Source organism: Oratosquilla oratoria, chromosome 19 (assembly GCF_046742065.1).
Source record: "Oratosquilla oratoria isolate Oo_2021 chromosome 19, ASM4674206v1, whole genome shotgun sequence".
In the NCBI taxonomy this organism is placed as follows: Eukaryota; Metazoa; Arthropoda; class Malacostraca; order Stomatopoda; family Squillidae; genus Oratosquilla; species Oratosquilla oratoria.
In genome coordinates, this window is record NC_134795.1 from 10238230 (window position 1) to 10255729 (window position 17500).

At 43.1% G+C, this 17500-nt stretch overlaps 1 protein-coding gene across 4 annotated transcripts in view; it reads right to left on the reverse strand.

The window, feature by feature from the left end:
- Positions 1-17500, reverse strand: part of LOC143035727 (uncharacterized) — a 394938-nt gene that overhangs the window by 87988 nt on the left and 289450 nt on the right. For 2 of the 4 annotated variants that reach the window (XM_076202624.1, XM_076202625.1), the window contains exons 3-4: positions 9405-9458; positions 3185-3226 (exon numbers count right to left, since the gene is read on the reverse strand). The exons of 1 other annotated variant lie outside the window; for it this stretch is intronic. In XM_076202624.1, the coding sequence (XP_076058739.1) occupies positions 3185-3226; positions 9405-9458 (96 nt within the window). The remainder of the gene's footprint in view (positions 1-3184; positions 3227-9404; positions 9459-17500) is intronic. One more of the 4 variants, XM_076202626.1, reaches the window with a different exon arrangement.

Sequence of the window (17500 nt, forward strand, 5' to 3'; positions counted from 1 at the left end):
AATCCAGAGAAACATTGTCCACCACACCAACACATTCGCTCCACCCACCACCACATCCAAGACACCCACTCACCTTACTCCCTCATCCACCACCAAATCTACCATAAGCAACGCCTCTAACACCTATTCATCGTCCTCCTCCTCCTCCTCCTCCTCCTCCTCCTCCTCCTCCTTCACGACTTCCACCTGCTCCGCCTCCAGTTTGACCTGCTCCTCCAGTTCCTCCCAAAAATAGTTTCCTTACTACTCGGCCTTCCGTCCCTCCCTTTCCTGATGCTCACCTCTTCCCCTTCCTCCTCCTCCTCCTCCTCCACCTTCTCCACCAGCTCTTCCTCCCCTTCCCCTTCCCCTTCCGCCTCCTCCTCCTTCTCCACCTTTTCCACTCTCTCCTCCTCCTCCACCTTTTCCACTTCCTCCTCTTCTCTTTCCACCTCCTCCTCCTCATCCACCTTCTCCACCAGCTCTTCCTCCTCTTCCTCTTCCTCCCCTTCCCCTTCCGCCTCCTCCTCCTTCTCCTCCTTTTACACTCTCTCCTCCTCCTCCACCTTTTACACTCTCTCCTCCTCCTCCACCTTTTCCAATTCCTCCTCTTCTCTTTCCACCTCCTCCTCCTCCACCTTCTCCACCAGCTCTTCCTCCTCCTCCCCTTCCCCTCCCGCCTCTTCCTCCTTCTCCTCCTCCTCCACCTTTTCCACTCTCTTCTCCTCCTTCACCTTTTCCACTTCCTCCTCCTTCTTCTCCACCTTCTCCACCAGCTCCTCCTCCTCTTCCTCCCCTTCTCCTTCCGTCTCCTCCTCCTCCTCCTCCTCCTCTCCCTCGCCGCCGCCGCCGCCGCAGCCAGCCGCCGCCGCCAGTCGCCTCGACCAGTCCCTCTCCCCCGGCGGTTCTCCATTTCCCATTTCCCTCCTCCCTCCAAGACGGTAACTCATCGTCATCCTCATCCTGCTCCTCTGCCTTCCCTTACTCCACACCCTCCTCAACTACCTCCTCCTCCTTCTCCTCCTCCTCGCCGGCACACTGGTCTGGCGCGCTTCGGTGCGCATAGCCCCATCGCGCCGCGTCCAGCTGCAGCACATCCGTGCTGCTCGTGCCCTTGTGTCCGTCCGCGAATCGCGCCCGTCCCTCCCGTCCCGTCCCGTCCCTCCCTCCGTCCCTCCCTGCACGCATGCATGCTTGCATGCGTGGGGCGGGCGGGCGGTTTGCTTAATTACAGCCATATTACCTTCCGCCCTCTCATTACCCGTCGCACCGCCCGCTACTGCCCGCTTTCACTTCACCTCCGCCTCCTCTTGCTCCTCCTCTTTTGCCCCACACGCCACCATTACCTCTTCTTCTTTCCCTCTCTCTCTCTCTCTCTCTCTCTCTCTCTCTCTCTCTCTCTCCTTCGTCCTCTCCTCTTCCATCTCCTTTGTATCTCTGCCCCGTTTTTTTTCTCATAGTCGCATTCACTTGCTGTCACACTTCTTCCTTTTCTTCTATCTATACCCAAATACCGACTTTACTCCCACTTACTCTTCTTCGTACATTAAAGCCTGGCACCTCACGGGGACAACCACTGCTAATTCGCACAGAGGGCACGCCCGCCGTCACTGTGCGTGTGTTTGTGTGTTTACCTAATTGTATTCTTCTATCTTTTTTTTATTATTACTGTTGATTTAATATCCTTGTAGCGCTATCTCTCTCTTTGCTTCTCCTGTGGGGGGGATCCCTTTTTCATTTTATCTTATTGAGTGATTTATCTACCAGTTTATTACTATCATTATCATTATCATTGATATTACTTTTGTTGTTATTACTACTATGTTTATCATTACTCTTATCATCATCATTATTCTCATTGTCATTCATATTATTATGATTATTATAATTCCGTCACCATTGTTGTTATCATTACTACTACTATAATCATTACAATTTTATTATCATTATCATTACATCATTACTATTATCATTACTATTATCATTATTAATATTATTATTAATTATTATTATTATTATTGTTGTTGTTATTATCATTATTATTATCATTGTTGTTGTTATTATTATTATCATTATTATTGTTATCATTATTATTATTATCATTATTGTTATTATTATTATTATTTATCTATTATTATAACTTTGTTTTTCCTCGTATGCCTTATATCAGGCTTGGAATAATCTTGGTTGTCGTTCATTGTATTCTATTTTTATGTATTTAAGTGTAGTGACAAAACACTGCCATTATTGCATACTACAGTCTCAGGCTAATCAAACCTTCAATTATCTTTAGTCATGCCCTTATCCATATGACGAAATGCCACTCCTATTATCGTCAGTAATGTCTCTCCCGTTATTCTTTTTATACGACTTTCCTGCACCAGAACACTTTTGATTAGCTTCCCAAATCCTTTACCTTCCTAGATTCAATTATTATTTCTGCTTCGATCTTAAAACTTCTCGGTTTTCTATTATTACTATTATTTCCTTTATCACTTGACCCATTTTCGAGGTTTTACAAACCTCTGTATTGAAATTCATCTTTCGTTCTTGTTCCATCTTAGCTGATTTTTCCTATAGTTATTTACATTCGTCTTCTCCTTTTATAGTCTTTATGATCTTGGCAAATAAATTTATCTAACTTCATATTCCATTCCTCATTACAGTTGCCAGGGCCAAGCCTTGTGGTGTCCCACTAGTTCTCCAGTCTGACATCTCATCCATCCACTGCTGTTCGCACATGGTTCTTACAGATCTTCCCATTCCAACGTACTCTCGTAAGTCCTCCCACGTTTACCAACTTCCATATTAGTCTTTTGAGCGGTACCTTGACGAAAGCCTTTTCTAAATCCAGGAATAAACAATCGATCCAACCAATCTAGAATAAAAATTAGCAGGTTGGCTACACATGATTTTCCTTTTCTGAATTCAAACTGAATAACAAGTAAGATTCCCTTCTCTAAATAATTCATCCATCTCCTACCATTTTCTCACACATATTTACAATCGTGGAGAACAAGGGTCATCCTGGTTTCCTCTTTTGAATATTGGTACTCCATTAGCAGATTTTCTGACCAATAGTACCCTCCCCTCTTCCAGATGATGTGTACATCTCAACTTCACACAAACACATGCACTACACGCTATGGGACGCTGCAGGCACCTAAACATTCTGACTCGATCATAATAACAATGATAAGCTCACATGTGGCCGCAATACCCTGGGTTCCAACGCGCGCCTCCTTACCTGCAAAAAGAAAAAAACAAAACACTTAATCATTTTTTCTTTTTTTGGCCCCGAGAGTTTGTCGTGCGGGCGAGCGTATGTGCTCTGACTACCGCCAAGCCTCTTTGCACTAGAGGCAGTGATGCAGGCAAAGACTGGAATCAACCGTCGGTCTTACAGCTTCTCCAGACCCCTTACGCCTTGGACCTTGGGTAAAGGACTCAATGTTTTCCTTTCAGCTGAATTACACCACCTGGCATCAAACACAAGATATATACAAGATCGATCTCCAATGAATATGATAAAGTTAATCGAGATAAACTATAACCCACGACAGGACGGAAGCGTTCTCTAAAAGAAAATAACATGGCGGTAGATGAACACACACACACACACACACACACACACACACACACACACACACACGCTCATTAGTGTTAATGTATGCTGCTTCAATAGTCTTCCTCAGTTTCTTGGATGATCCTTTATTTAATATGGTTGTGTTGTTCCAGTCTGGAAGGTGGCCATGCTTATCCACATGCATTACTATGGAGTTAGATGATCTGTGGGCTTTTACGTCATCTTTATGTTCATTTATCCATTTACTGAGTCCACTAACAGATTCTCAAAAATATGAAGAGGGAAAGCTTATACATGGGTTTTTTTTTATAAACAATGCTGTTTTCATTAGTGGGATTAATGTAGCTACGTGACCAAATCTCCTACTTTGTTATCTGATGTCCTGGCTATTTTAATGCCCACTTTTAAGAGGAAAGTGTCTAGGTGTGAATTGATATTAGAGTTTGGTACTGTAATGTATCGGGTTTCATCATTACATTTATTATATTTTCTATTTTTATTTTTACTTTTGTTAATTATTTTTTGTCTTTCTTTTCCAGTCTACACACACACACACACACACACACACACACACACACACACACACACACACACACATATATATATATATATATATATATATATATATATATATATATACATATACATACATACATATATATTTCACACGATTTCCACCTGCATGCAAGGGCAGAGAGGAAGGAATGACGCAGAAGAAGAAGTTGTGCTCAAGGGCCTTGGAATGGGATGTGACACTCATCTCTTGTACTTGATAATCCTAGACCTAGACACTACGGCGCGCGATTTTATTTAGACGAGGTAAACCTTTCCCTGTCATTTCATTCTTTCTAATCTATTTTCGGCCAAGCCGAGATACTTGACTCTGCCTTGGCTCAGGCCAATTTCATTCAGCGGTGGAGAAACCTTGGACTCCGCCCCGCGGTCAGCCACTTAGGGTTCAGAGTTCACAAGACGGGAATCCTGTCTGCAGTCACGTGGATCTCTGCAGATACTTTCTCGAGCTGCCGTATCCCTGGCCATCACGTCACCTTTTAATTCCGCGAGCAAGCTGGCAGACACGCAAAAGGGGACCGGAAACGGAGCGGATGCACGCAAGGGGGGGTATTCGATTCCCTTTAGCGCAGAGGTGGTCGTCACATACGAAGGGTACCCATATTTTGTCTTTCGGATTGCTTGTCTGATACTATCCACTACACAGGAAGTTCCCTCGAAGTCCAATATATTCCAAACGAATCTGTGCGCGCAGTGTTGAGGGGGGTTCGGTCGTCAAGTTACAGCGGTAATAGCTCTCTTGTTTTCGCTAAGGGGATTCTATTCAGCTTAAGGAATCCTCCTCTTGTCCTTCACAGGAGGGCCAGGCTGAACCCCTCTTTCAGCAGCAAGCACGTCTGACGTCATTACATGGATGACATACGGAACTGCACAGAAAAACCTCTAAAGATTGTGCTCTACATATACAAAATACATATACATTTCTGTAAATATGTGTATGTATACGTATATATGCATATATGTGTATGTGGATATGTGTACTGTATATGTATTTGTGTATGTACAAATTCACTCGACTCGATGGCGCAGTTGGTAGAGTTCATGGCAGCTACTACGTCGGTCTGGGTTCGAATCCCGATCAGGGCTGAAATAATTTCAGTATCGCTGCGATGCGAGTCGTTACTCCAACTCTCGTGGGAGCTGGGTGTAGCGTGAGTGTAAAGTCACAGCATTACCCATAGATCGGTCATATATGATCTCCGAGTTCTCTTCCGGGAGGGAAATAGCTGACGATCACGAGTCCAACACGTGATCCGCGCGCGCGCGTGTGTGTGTGTGTTAAATAGCTCTGACAATGGGACTCGAACTCTGGGCAGTGCATCGCTATTCCATCTTGAAACAAGGACACTACCAACTACGCTACGAGGTCGGCGTTCAAAAAAAAAAAAAAAAAAAAATGTTTGGTCTCTCTTCGTTATCTTCCTATAGCATACGCCAGTTTCTTGCACACGTGCCCTACAAGCAAATGTTAACCCACGCATCCTCTTCCTTTCCTAAACCCACAACATTCCTCTTCAATCTCTCCCTCTATTCCTCTCAATTAACACCCTTCCATATGCCTCTGCAGATACGCTAAACATGCTTGATCTCTCTAAAACTACTATAATCATATTTGCACCCCCACACACTTTTCCTTTGTACAGCGGAGCTATCTAGTACAAACACTCCTCATTTTCAACGCTCTTTGTGTCTTATATTTTCGTATAAGCCTGTCATTTTCTCGTCCCAACACAACCGTTTTCCTAGTGTCTCTCCCTGCCAGAATCAGTCCCATCCAATCTTTTACCTCCAGTCTCAGAAATACTCGAATCGTCACTCCTTTGTCGCCTTTATTTCTATTAACATTTGTCCATCTGAACTCTTTACCTTTTTCTCTACCTGATTCACCCCTCTTATTCTCTTCACTTCCTTAAAAAAAAAAAAAAAAAAAAAAAAAAATCCTTCTTTTCAAAATTATCTATTAAAACTCATGCCTTACTTCAGATCTGCCTTCCTCTCTGCCTCCTTTACCTTGCATTTTGACTCTCTCTTTTTGTACTTCTCTTATGCTCCAAAGTTCTACGAGTACCCTGTAACCGATCTCATACGCTCTCTTCTTTTCTCCATCACCACTGTCATCCCACTGCCTCTCCTGTTCCTTCCTAACCCATCCAGCACAGACTTCACATGCATCGTGTAACCCCTTCGGAGAAAATAGGGAGTATTCACATTCATTCACTCATTGCCACTGCGATATACAGAGACAGCAGCGTTTCCCAACCTGGGGTGCGGACAATTACAGGGGGTGCTAGGAAGTGATGCACACAAAAATCACACTGATATATGTATCATTGATTACTTAGTTGTGCATATTTGACTTTTTCCATGCTATTTTATTTTTCAAGGGTGTTCTTATTTCTTCTACAAACAATATTGTCAATTTGTTTCAGTTCTAAAGAATCAAGAAAATAACTCACCAAGCAATACACTTCACTTTCTTTTATCCTTCTAATAACAAGATAAGGGTGCTGGACTGCTTAGACATGACAACAGGGGGTGCTATGGTCGGAAAAGGTTGGAAAACGCTGAGTTATAGGGAATTCCGTGACCCCTTCGGCGTTCTTTTATACGTTAATATTAGTCACCATTGCTTCCTTTATGAGTGGTTGATTTCTCACACCTGAACAGAGTCGCCTCGTGTTAACCAACATGAAATTCTCTATGATCTACGACGGCACTTCTGGATTCAAGCAGGATGTAACCCACTAACGAATGGCAGTTTCTTGTAACTGAATAAAACTGCCTAGCGTCAGCCCGAATGAGAATCTTAGTGCAATTACAGTTATGAACAGGTTAGAATTATATCTTACATTCCATTTTAACTACTCTTCTTTTCGATTTTCCTTCTCCAGATACTGCTTTACCCAATTTGAGTACCATTCTTTAGTGCGTGTGTGTAAATACATACATATACATACACACACACACACACACACACACACATACACACACTAACAATTTAGTCTTTACTGGTGATTTTAATTGCAGTGAGATCAACTGGGAGGAATGTGAAGCAAATAGTATGGGAGATTGATGGAGAAATACCCTGTTTTATATAGCAATCGAGAACACAGTGACTCAGTGGGTAAAAGAAGCGACATGGGTAAGAGAAGATGACATTCCCGCAATATGAGATGCGCTACTAACCAAAGAGCCAAGCATCATCAGCTCCTTGAAATACCTTCGCCCCATAGGAAAAAGGGACAATGTAACAACTGAATTTAAGCTGGAGGATAAGGAAACAGAGACAAGGAATGAATCACACAGGGAAGGGAGACTCAATTTTGGGAAGGTAGATTACATGGGGTTGGAGAAATTCATTGAAGAAGCAGACTAGGAGGAATTTATGAATACCGTAGGAATAATGAGGAAATAGGATTTTTTTTTTTACATCTACAACATGGAGGCGAACAAACATGTGTCAGGAAATAGGACTGGTTCAACAAAAGGTGTGAGATTGAAAAAAAGGAAACTGCTTAGGGAAAATAGAAGAGAAGGAACAATAAAGCAAAAGAAACTCACAAACTATAAACACCTATACAAGAATCTGTAGGAAGAAAATTATTTTGAAAGAAGTGTTTTAGATAAAGACAGAGATCAACCGAAACAGTTTTAATGGTGTGTAAATGGTACATTGAAACACAAGGAAGTAATAACCAAGCTAATAGTGGGTGATGAGGTCGTTGAGAAGGCCTCAGCTCAGGCAGAAATAATGATCGAAAGTTCCCAATCTGTCTTCACAAAAAATTGCATGTTTTTAAGGAAAGCGAGGGTGGTAAGAACTCAGGTTTAGAAGATGTAAATATAAAAGTGAGGGAAATGGTCAATCTTTTGGGATCATTGGATGTGACAAAAGCTTTAAGACCTGACGAAATTTCGAACTGGATACTTAAAGGAATGTAAGAAATAATTGGTGGACAAGACTTACAGTCATATTTCATGTTCGTTAAAAGACGGCATAGTGCCAATTAATTGGAAAAGGGCTAATTTGGTTCAAATTCACAAAGATGGAAGTAAGGAGACACCACTAGATTAAGAGTATATGCCAGTATCACTGACCAGGACAATAATGAAATTATGTGAAAGGATTGTGAAAGATCGATGGACCAAATATCATGAAGAGATGAACATCCTGACAGAGAGTCAATTTGCCTTCAAATCTGGGAGGCCATGTGTGTCGAACATTCTAAACTTTTACTCGAAAGCGACTGATGTGCTGTCAGACAGAGGGGGGGGGGTGGATTGTGTGTACCTCACCTAGAGAAGGCTTTTAATAAAGTATCTCACATTATCACTCACATATTACTAATACAAACAAAAATAACTGGTTATTTTAAACGAAGGTGAATATGTTGATAAGATGGAAACCTTGTTAAATGATGAAGCTACTTCATAAGATCCTATTAGTCAAGCAATGTAGAGTTTAATGGGAAATCTAAAAAATATCTGTAGGGACATGATCATCTTATCAAGCATCTATCCATTATGTCACCTTCCTTGCCTTATTTGCACAGGTTGATTAAAATCTATACGCCTGATAATCCTATCAGACCAATTTTTATTAGTCTCTCTGGCTTGTGTCCATTTTGAGTCCTCTAGTTTGATCTATTAATTCTTACATTAAAATCAACGTAGATCTACTTGGTAAATTTAACAGTCTTAACCTTAATTTCTATTTTAAGCTAGTTAGCTTTTATATTAATTTTTTATTCAAACGGGTTCCTGTAAGTTATCTGCTTATGTTTGTCAAAGAGGAACTTTAATTCTATTACCTGTCACTCCCTGTGGAGATTATTATGAATTTAATTAAGCTTTGTGTGGTTGATTCTAAGTTTGTTTTTAGTAGAGAATTTCATACCAAGAAGGTTGGCATGGCTATGGGGGACCCCTTGTCCCCAATATCAAGGTACTTGGATTTTTTTTTTTTTTTTTTTTTTTTTGTATGGGAACTATTACCTTATATTCTACCTCGTAATGTTATTTGATTCAGATATGTTGATGAAATTTTATGTATTTGGCCTGTTGATCTCAATTTAGATAATTTTCTCCTTAGAACGATTTAGTAGCTTCTATTAAGTTTAAAACGGAGATACAAGATAGAATACTGCCCTTTTTGGATGTTATGATACAGAGAAGGGGCAGATATTATAGGTTTGATTTCTTTAGGAAACGCATCAATGTCTTATCATATCTTCATTTCTAGTATGCTCATCACCTTAATACTCACGTTTCAGTCTTTTCTTCCGTTTCTCAGAGCTTATAGGGTTTGTGGTCCAGAATTCTTAGATGAAGAGATAAAAAGTATATATTACATTGTATCAAACGTAAAATATACTATACATATCGTAGAAAAATATCAAAATAGGCAAGGAAGTCATACTGTTTAAGAAAGCATATTTTCACGAAAACCTTGTAAGAATGCTTCGGATCCTCAGTGAGCTCAAAATGTTATATATAAGAACAGTATCATAACAGAACTCCTTATCAAAAATGCCCCATACAATGATGGAGGATGTGTCAATAGTATACCCAGCAATGAATGAAATTATTGTTACATTAATCAAACTGACAAAAGTTTAAGAACAAGAAAACCCCATCACAAGTACAATGCTAGAACAGTGGAGGTTTTTATCCACATGAGAAATACCAACCATAATACTTACTGGTACAATGTAAAGCAAATTGTTTTCTGCAATTCTGCATTGAAAAGAAACATTATTGAATCTAGTTCCATCAAAAATAGTTTTGATACAAATTTAAACTTGAGTATGGGCTTATATAAGTTAGATAATTATATTCTATTATCAAAAGAATAATTGATGTTTACGTTTTTTTTTTTCGTACTCTGAAGATGCCTTAATAGACGAAAACGTTTGGCTTTCTGTTCTTTAATTTCCCTGTGGTTTCTGCAAAATTGTCAATCACGCGTTCATTTTGATTGTTATATACGTACAAATATAGAAAGTGTATGCGTGTGTGTGTGTGTGTGTGTGTGTGTGTGTGTGTGTGTGTGTGTGTGTGTGTGTGTGTGTGTGTGTGTGTGTGTGTGTGTGTGTGTGTGTGTGTGTGTGTGTGTGTGTGTGTGTGTGTGTGCGCGCGCGCGGCGCTCCGCGTGGCCCTGGCTCAACAAGCGAGCCCAACTGCATCTCAGGAAATCTCAGGTGTGTGTGTGTGTGTGTGTGTGTGTGTGTGTGTGTGTGTGTGTGTGTGTGTGTGTGTGTGTGTGTGTGTGTGTGTGTGTGTGTGTGTGTGTGTGTGCTGTGTGTGTGTGTGTGTGTGTGTGTGTGTGTGTGTGTGTGTGTGTGTGTGTGTGTGTGTGTTAATGTGTGTGTGTGTGTGTGTGTGTGTGTGTGTGTGTGTGTGTGTGTGTGTGTGTGTGTGTGTGTGTGTGTGTGTGTGTGTGTATTCACCTTGGTCTTTTCACCTTGGTCTTTGGATCACGTGTTGGACTCGTGATCGACAGCTATTTCCCTCCCGGAAGAGAGCTCAGAGCTCGTATGACCGATCTATGGGTAATGCTATGACCTTACACTCACACACACCCCCAACTCCCCGCCCACGAGAGTTGGAGTAACGACTCGAGGCGCAGCGATACTGAATTAATTTCAGCCCTGGGCAGGATTCGAAACCAGTACCTCCGGTACCATCGTGTGTGTGTGTGTGTGTGTGTGTGTGTGTGTGTGTGTGTGTGTGTGTGTAACAGTATCCCGTATTTTGGTTCCACCACGCCACTTCTACGTGTAAACAAATTCCACACTTTTGCACTTGTACGACGACAACGTATGATTAGGCAACATCTGATGAAACAAAATATTTGGTCTTATATGAAAAATCAGATTCTAGGAAGCCAATAACAGTTATGGATTCATCATCAAGTATTTATTCTGAAATTAATTAAATTATAATTTTTCATTCACAATCACGCACCTCCACCTTCACCTTCTACTTGTAAGTAATGCCTCCATTTCTGTTCCCAACGACAACCACTGACTATCACTTGCATGCAGGACAAATGTAACAGCTCCTACAGCATATAAACCCATCTTAGCATAAGCTATTTTTCTTTTTCATTCGAAATTTGGGACTGAGTTTTCTCTCTGCTTTAATCCTGGAATGTCTACTCTTCGTTTGGCTCTGGTGTCGTCATTACTGTTGTTGTTCCACTCAGGGAGTCCATTCGTCTGATGTCAAAAAGAATAAAGTCCGTAAAGGGGGCGCCATCTTGCCAAACGGGTTAATTGAGATGATAGTTTCCTAAGCTGAATGTAAAATCTAGTGTCAGAACTCCCCCCCCCCAGTTTTGTCAGAATAACGAACGCCCTCGGTTAAAGGAATCGTCACACCCAAGGAATGTTTAAAGTACAGCCGGGAAAAACAAGTTCTCTGACGTTTTGCAATCTGCAGTCGATAATTGTATTTGGCAGCAAAGAAAACGAGATTTACAAGAACGGATGGACAAAGGGACTCTGCTCTTACATTTTTATCTGAGATCGGTATTTGGTTAATTAATGCGTTTTACCAAGAATCTATACCCCAAAACCCATTTGAGCATATTTGATTACCTACGAACAGTGGCGAGTAGCTTATTTTGCTAAGTGTAACTTTATCGATCTTGTTCTAGCTAATGCAAATATTTTCTATTACATTTATAGAATGGGTTCCTACATAGTTGAGGTAACAAATCTGAACGGCTACTTCATTGGTTATGTTTCAGTAAGCGCCAGGTTGGACTTGACACTGGTACTTCTCCTTCCATCTCAATCCGTGGGATAAATAATTTGAATGCATCATTTGGTTGGGGTGTGGACGTGCTCGGAGTTGGCCAACCTTGTGTCGTGAGTAATCGCAGCTTTCAGCGCCAGAGGATTTGAATGAATTGAAAAAAAAAAAAAAATCACGATCACAATTAAAAGCTGTTTTGATCAATCCTTTGAGTTCAAGTGAATGTTTGGATGAGCTTGCTTTGACTGTCACTAGGAATTTTTGTTTATCCTGGGAGGGTGGAAGACCTTATAGTAAAAATATAATTCGACTTCACCAATTGCCTGATTAAACCCCTTCCTTTCTTTCTTCTTATCGCCAGGCTATTTCATTCATTTCTAAAGCACCCTCGCCACCTATCCCAGCCCCTTTGGTAACGACGAACGAACGAAAAAAAAAAAATACGTATGGGTTCTTGACAAGTTCTCGACGACCAGTCGCGAGCCTTCGTCCGCCCGCCCGTACGGTCCCAACCGACCCTACCGCACCTCCTCTGCGGAATGGAATCGGCTGGCATTAGTCAGAGGAGGAGGGACACTATCATTACCAGTTACATGCAAAACACGTCACCGTGGCTGCCGTGGGGTTCCCTCAACTGAGCAAAATTGCCCGGAGGTACCAACCAGAATAAGACTTAGCTGATGTCGGTTGTGGAAAGGTTAATGGAAATAGCTCTTGAATCCTCTCGCTGTCAAGGGTTTCATTCAGATAAGTAAGATCGTTTGGTGGTTGCCGGAGGTAAACTTATAAAGTCACCTGAGAAGTTTTTTCTTATTTTAGACTGCAGCTTCTAGGCCAGGGGTGGGGAACCTTTTTGTGCATGAAGGCCACCTTACAATTCATCGTCCCACATAGAGGCCGCACTGAACAAATTATTATTTTTTTTAATTATTTTATCCCTTTTTATAATATATAATATACTTTTTAGATAATAAATAATATTTTTTTTAAGTAATATGTATATCAAAGGCCGCAGAAGGCCACATTTGATGGCCTGGAAGGCCGCAGGTTCCCCACCTCTGTTCCAGGCAAAACTAGGCTCGAAGATCTTCCTCTTACCTCCATAATGCCGACGCCCGTCTGACTGACCCGCCACCAAAATCAGGGTTCTGGACTGCACTGTACTGTTACTCTGGACTGCAAAATACTGCGGCTCATATCAGAGTTCCGGGAAACTTAAAAATGTTCTGGCTCTACAGCCTTCATACGACCTTCATACAACACAATAAGAGTCTTTCCAACCGAGCAAACTAGCCCCAGAAGACCTCAGCATCTTCCAGCTCTCTACGACGTTTATACAACATAACAACGAAATATTTATTGAACCTACCCGAAACCGAAATGTATTAGACACAAAGTTGCACAATATTCTTGATATATCGTGGACTTGAAATTTCTCGTAAGAGGACACCTTGCTAAAGATGTTCCATTTTTCTCTTCCTTGCCTGGTTAATGATAACTGCATGGTGACATAGGAGCAACAGTTCTCGGCATAGGTTAACTATTCCGCGCTCCCATGCCACAAACTGACCTAAAATCCATGGCTCTGACCCTGTAACCTTCTCGTCCATTCGAGTGCATTACGGGAAGGTCACAGTTACTTTCATCAGTAACTGCAAGATAACACACACAGAGAGCAGTCCTCAGCAACGGAGCTGAGTGGCATTTCAGAAACCTTAACAACCCATCTTCTTCGACAAAAACGGCGGCTCGGGGTTGAGGCCGAGGTGGGGTCGTTTACTTTGCTTGCTCGTAACGACCTGCACCAACACATAGAGGGGGGAGGGGAGGGGAGGGGAGGGGAGGGGAAAGACACAGCTTGGGCTGAGAAGGGGGAGGAGCAGGGAGAGTGAAGTATGCCGTCAGGTTAGGAAGTGGGAGGTTGAGGAGAGTCATCTGTGGTGAGAAAGGGGAGGCTGGAACAACGGTGTGGTAAAGGAGGGATAGAGGAGGGGAGGGAGGGGAAAGAGGAAGAAGAAGATAATGGGTAAGGAATGCAGTGATATTGGTGAGGAAAAAGGGACAGAGTATTTATGAAAAGAAGAAACTGGAATGAGAGTAAAAAAAAAGGAAAGAAGGAAGCAGTATCATGTATGGAATAAAGTGGAGAAAGCTGAAGTGCTAAGATTTACTGGCAGAAGAGGAGAGAGATTACAAAGAAGGGGAGGGGGAGGTGGCTAAGGGTGAAGAAGTTTCCTGAGGACGACAATAGAAGGAAGAGGAGGAGCAGGAGTACGAGAAGAGGAGGGAGAAAGAGGAAGAGGAGGAGGAGGAAGAGGAGGAGCAGGTATAGGGAGAGAGAGGAGGGAAGGGAGAGAGAAGAGGGAAGGGAGGAGGGGTAGGGAAGAGGGGGAGGGTGAAGAGAAAAGAGGAAGGGGAGGTGAAAGAGAAAATAATTGTGTGCTGAAGGAAAAGGTGGGGAGGGGGGGGGAGGCGGTGAAGAGCGAGCCCGGACCACCAAGGCTAACCGGAAAGGGTACTAAATTCGAGGTCAACAGTTCGAGTCCTTACTGTAAAGTAACTTCATCTGCAAGGAGTACAGGGCGGAGATAGTTTTGTATTTTCCCTAGAATCTTCGCCGATGTCTGCCTATTAAGGAAAATCATGCAGACATTAGCGATACCCGGTGGTTAGAAAAATAAGTTTTGTGACACTGGCATGCGCACGCCCACACAAATACATACATACATACATACATACATACATGCAAACACACACACACACACACACACACACACACACACACACACACACACACACACACACACACACACACACACACACACACACACACACACACACACACACACACACACACACACACACACACACACACCGACTCGGTGGCATAGTTGGTAAAGCGCTGAACTGGGAAGCAGATGTGCTCCCAGCACCCAGTTCGAATCCTGCCCAGGGCCGAAATTATTTCGGTATCGCTGTGCCTCGGGTCGTTACTCTGACTCTCGTGGGCGGGGAGTTGGGTGTGTGTGTGTGTGAAAGGTCATAGCATTACCCATAGATCGGACCTACGAGCTCTGAGCTCTCTTCCGGGAGGGAAATAGCTGTCGATCACGAGTCCAACACGTGATCCAAAGACCAAGTTAATACACACACACACACACACACACATATACACACACACACACATATATACACACACACACACGCACACACACACACACACACACACACACACATACATACACCGGTTTTCTGGCTAGGTGGTACCAAGCTCGCTTGCTAAATCAGTGTTCGGAGTTCGATCCCCGCCTAGGGCTAGAGAGTATCACAACACTTCAAGTTGGTACCACTCTGCTGGACATTTCATATTAATTTGTTTTGCACCTACTGCTATGATGTCACTGTCGCGCCACGGCTCCCACACAGCCCCAGGGGCAGCGGCAAGTCTGTGCACGACGCTACGGTCGTTGTTTCGATGTTCACCGCCTTTGTAGGAATCCCTCTCCTTGCTGGTTCACTAAGTAGCCCCTATTCTTTACAGAGATGGGCTGGGAGTGGACGACGAGGAGATGAAGAACGAAATCACCTTATGGATCAGGCGGTAGCTAGGATTTTCAGAAGGGTAAGTGGTGCCACTCTGCGCGGGGAGAGGAAGCAGGCGGCCTGGCTGGCTGGTGGGAATACGGTCAAGCCCCTCCTTGACGACGAGATACCACGGGGTGGAGAACAAAAGCCTGGCGGCGTCCAGATGAAAGGAATAAGTATCACTCTCCACGCAAGAGCGTCGAGCGTATACGATTTAAGTATCACAGGAAGATACAAGGCCATGTGTACTGTACATTGCACTCATACATATTCGAAGACGAGAAGAGAGGGAAGAAGAAGAAAAACTAAAAAAGAAAAAAAGAGGAAGAATGTGATCACTGACGGCGAGGGAAGAAGGGGGTGACCTCACTTAGGAATAAAAGTAAATTGATCACTGGAGGGCAGATCAAAGTAAAGTTATTGATTTCAGGGAATGTCCTAAGTAAATACAATTGTATGTCCTTGAGGCAGTCATGAGTGCAAATGCTAGTATGCGAGTATGGACCTTTTGATATATCTGTCAATAAACACTTTTCAATTTGAATCAAGAGCTGTCCTCACTCCCTGACTAGAGCAGCGTTGTTTATGCATGCATTGAAGGCAAAGACAATCAATCCTCTCCCTTCGCCTGGGGAGGGTGGAAGGTGGGCGTTCTCTCTGTTGAATCAATTCACCTGGCGACTGTCAGAACAAGTGTACGAGTTGTGAACAGTAGTGAAAGTGGTTCAGGTTGGTCTGACGTCTTCGCCTCGCAGAGGGTTTCCTTCATCTGAAAAGAAAGTGGCCTGCATGCATGGTGTCGACGTTGGCGGCAACAAATGTGCCTGCGTGTCGTCAGCTGCAGCACGAGGGTTAAATGACAAGCCTCACTGGTTGTGACGGGATCAACACCATTGCTCCTTTGCCGTATTCCTCCTCCTCCTCCTCCTCCTCCTCCTCCTCCTCCTCCTCCTCCTCCTCCTCCATCTCTTCTATTTTTCTCTCTTATAAAACCGTATTCTACATCGTTCGTTGAGTGCCCTAAGGTCGTCGGTGTGATTTGGAACCCTGGCATTCGGTGAATAGGGTCAAAGTAATCGTTCGAGGTTTCTCTGACGAGAAACACTTTTTTCTATCAAGGGAAATGACGTCACAGGGAGCATCGCACTGCAGTCAAGCTGCTGTTCCTCCTGCTGCTCGAGTCGGGCTCGAAGATACCGCCACCGAATAGTTTAGGCTCATCACCCGCGCTGGCTATCTAAATTTGACATCGGGGCGGACATCAGAGAAAATATCCGGCTCTGGTACCAGAATCATATCCGGTCGACTGCTAGAAAAAACACCCGGACGGATACCAGACGGACATTCGGTCCGACACTATAAATGGTTAGCGTGTACATGAAAAAACTCTTAAAATTCTTTTTATTGTTTAAAATTATAAAATCGTATTATGTGCTTGTATTGGAGTAAAATGTGATTATCAGTATTTTGGTAACAGCCATAAAGAGGATGACTGAAGAATATATCAGTGTCTGAGATTTCCTGGACTCAGTTAACACCACTTTACACTTCCTTTACTCGTTTTCTGTTAATATCTACCGAATAGTGTTACCGTACGAAATAATATTTTGCTACCCCTGTGGTGAACAGAGTCCCCCACAAGAACATATTGAGACATAGGTGTATAGTCGCAGGATGTGGGTAAGCAGCCTCTTGGGAGAAAGTGTAAGGACAACTAGCCTTAAGCGTCAGAGCATGTATGTTTGGGCTACGGCCATAATACTCTTGTGAGAAATATATTTGTAGGCTACCAAAAACACAATTCCGGGCTACGCCCGGCAACCCTGTCCCAGCCAGAGGGACGCTACTTTTCGGTACGCCCCGAGGGTACTTAAAGGCGTGTGAGGTCAGGTCACGGTCAGTATCCTTTCAGACTCGGGCCTGCCAACATGCGTCTATGTGTGTATTCCAGTGTCCTTTCAATAAAGTGCCTAACCTAAACCGACTGTCAATCTCTCCCTGTCTCACTAGCCCAGT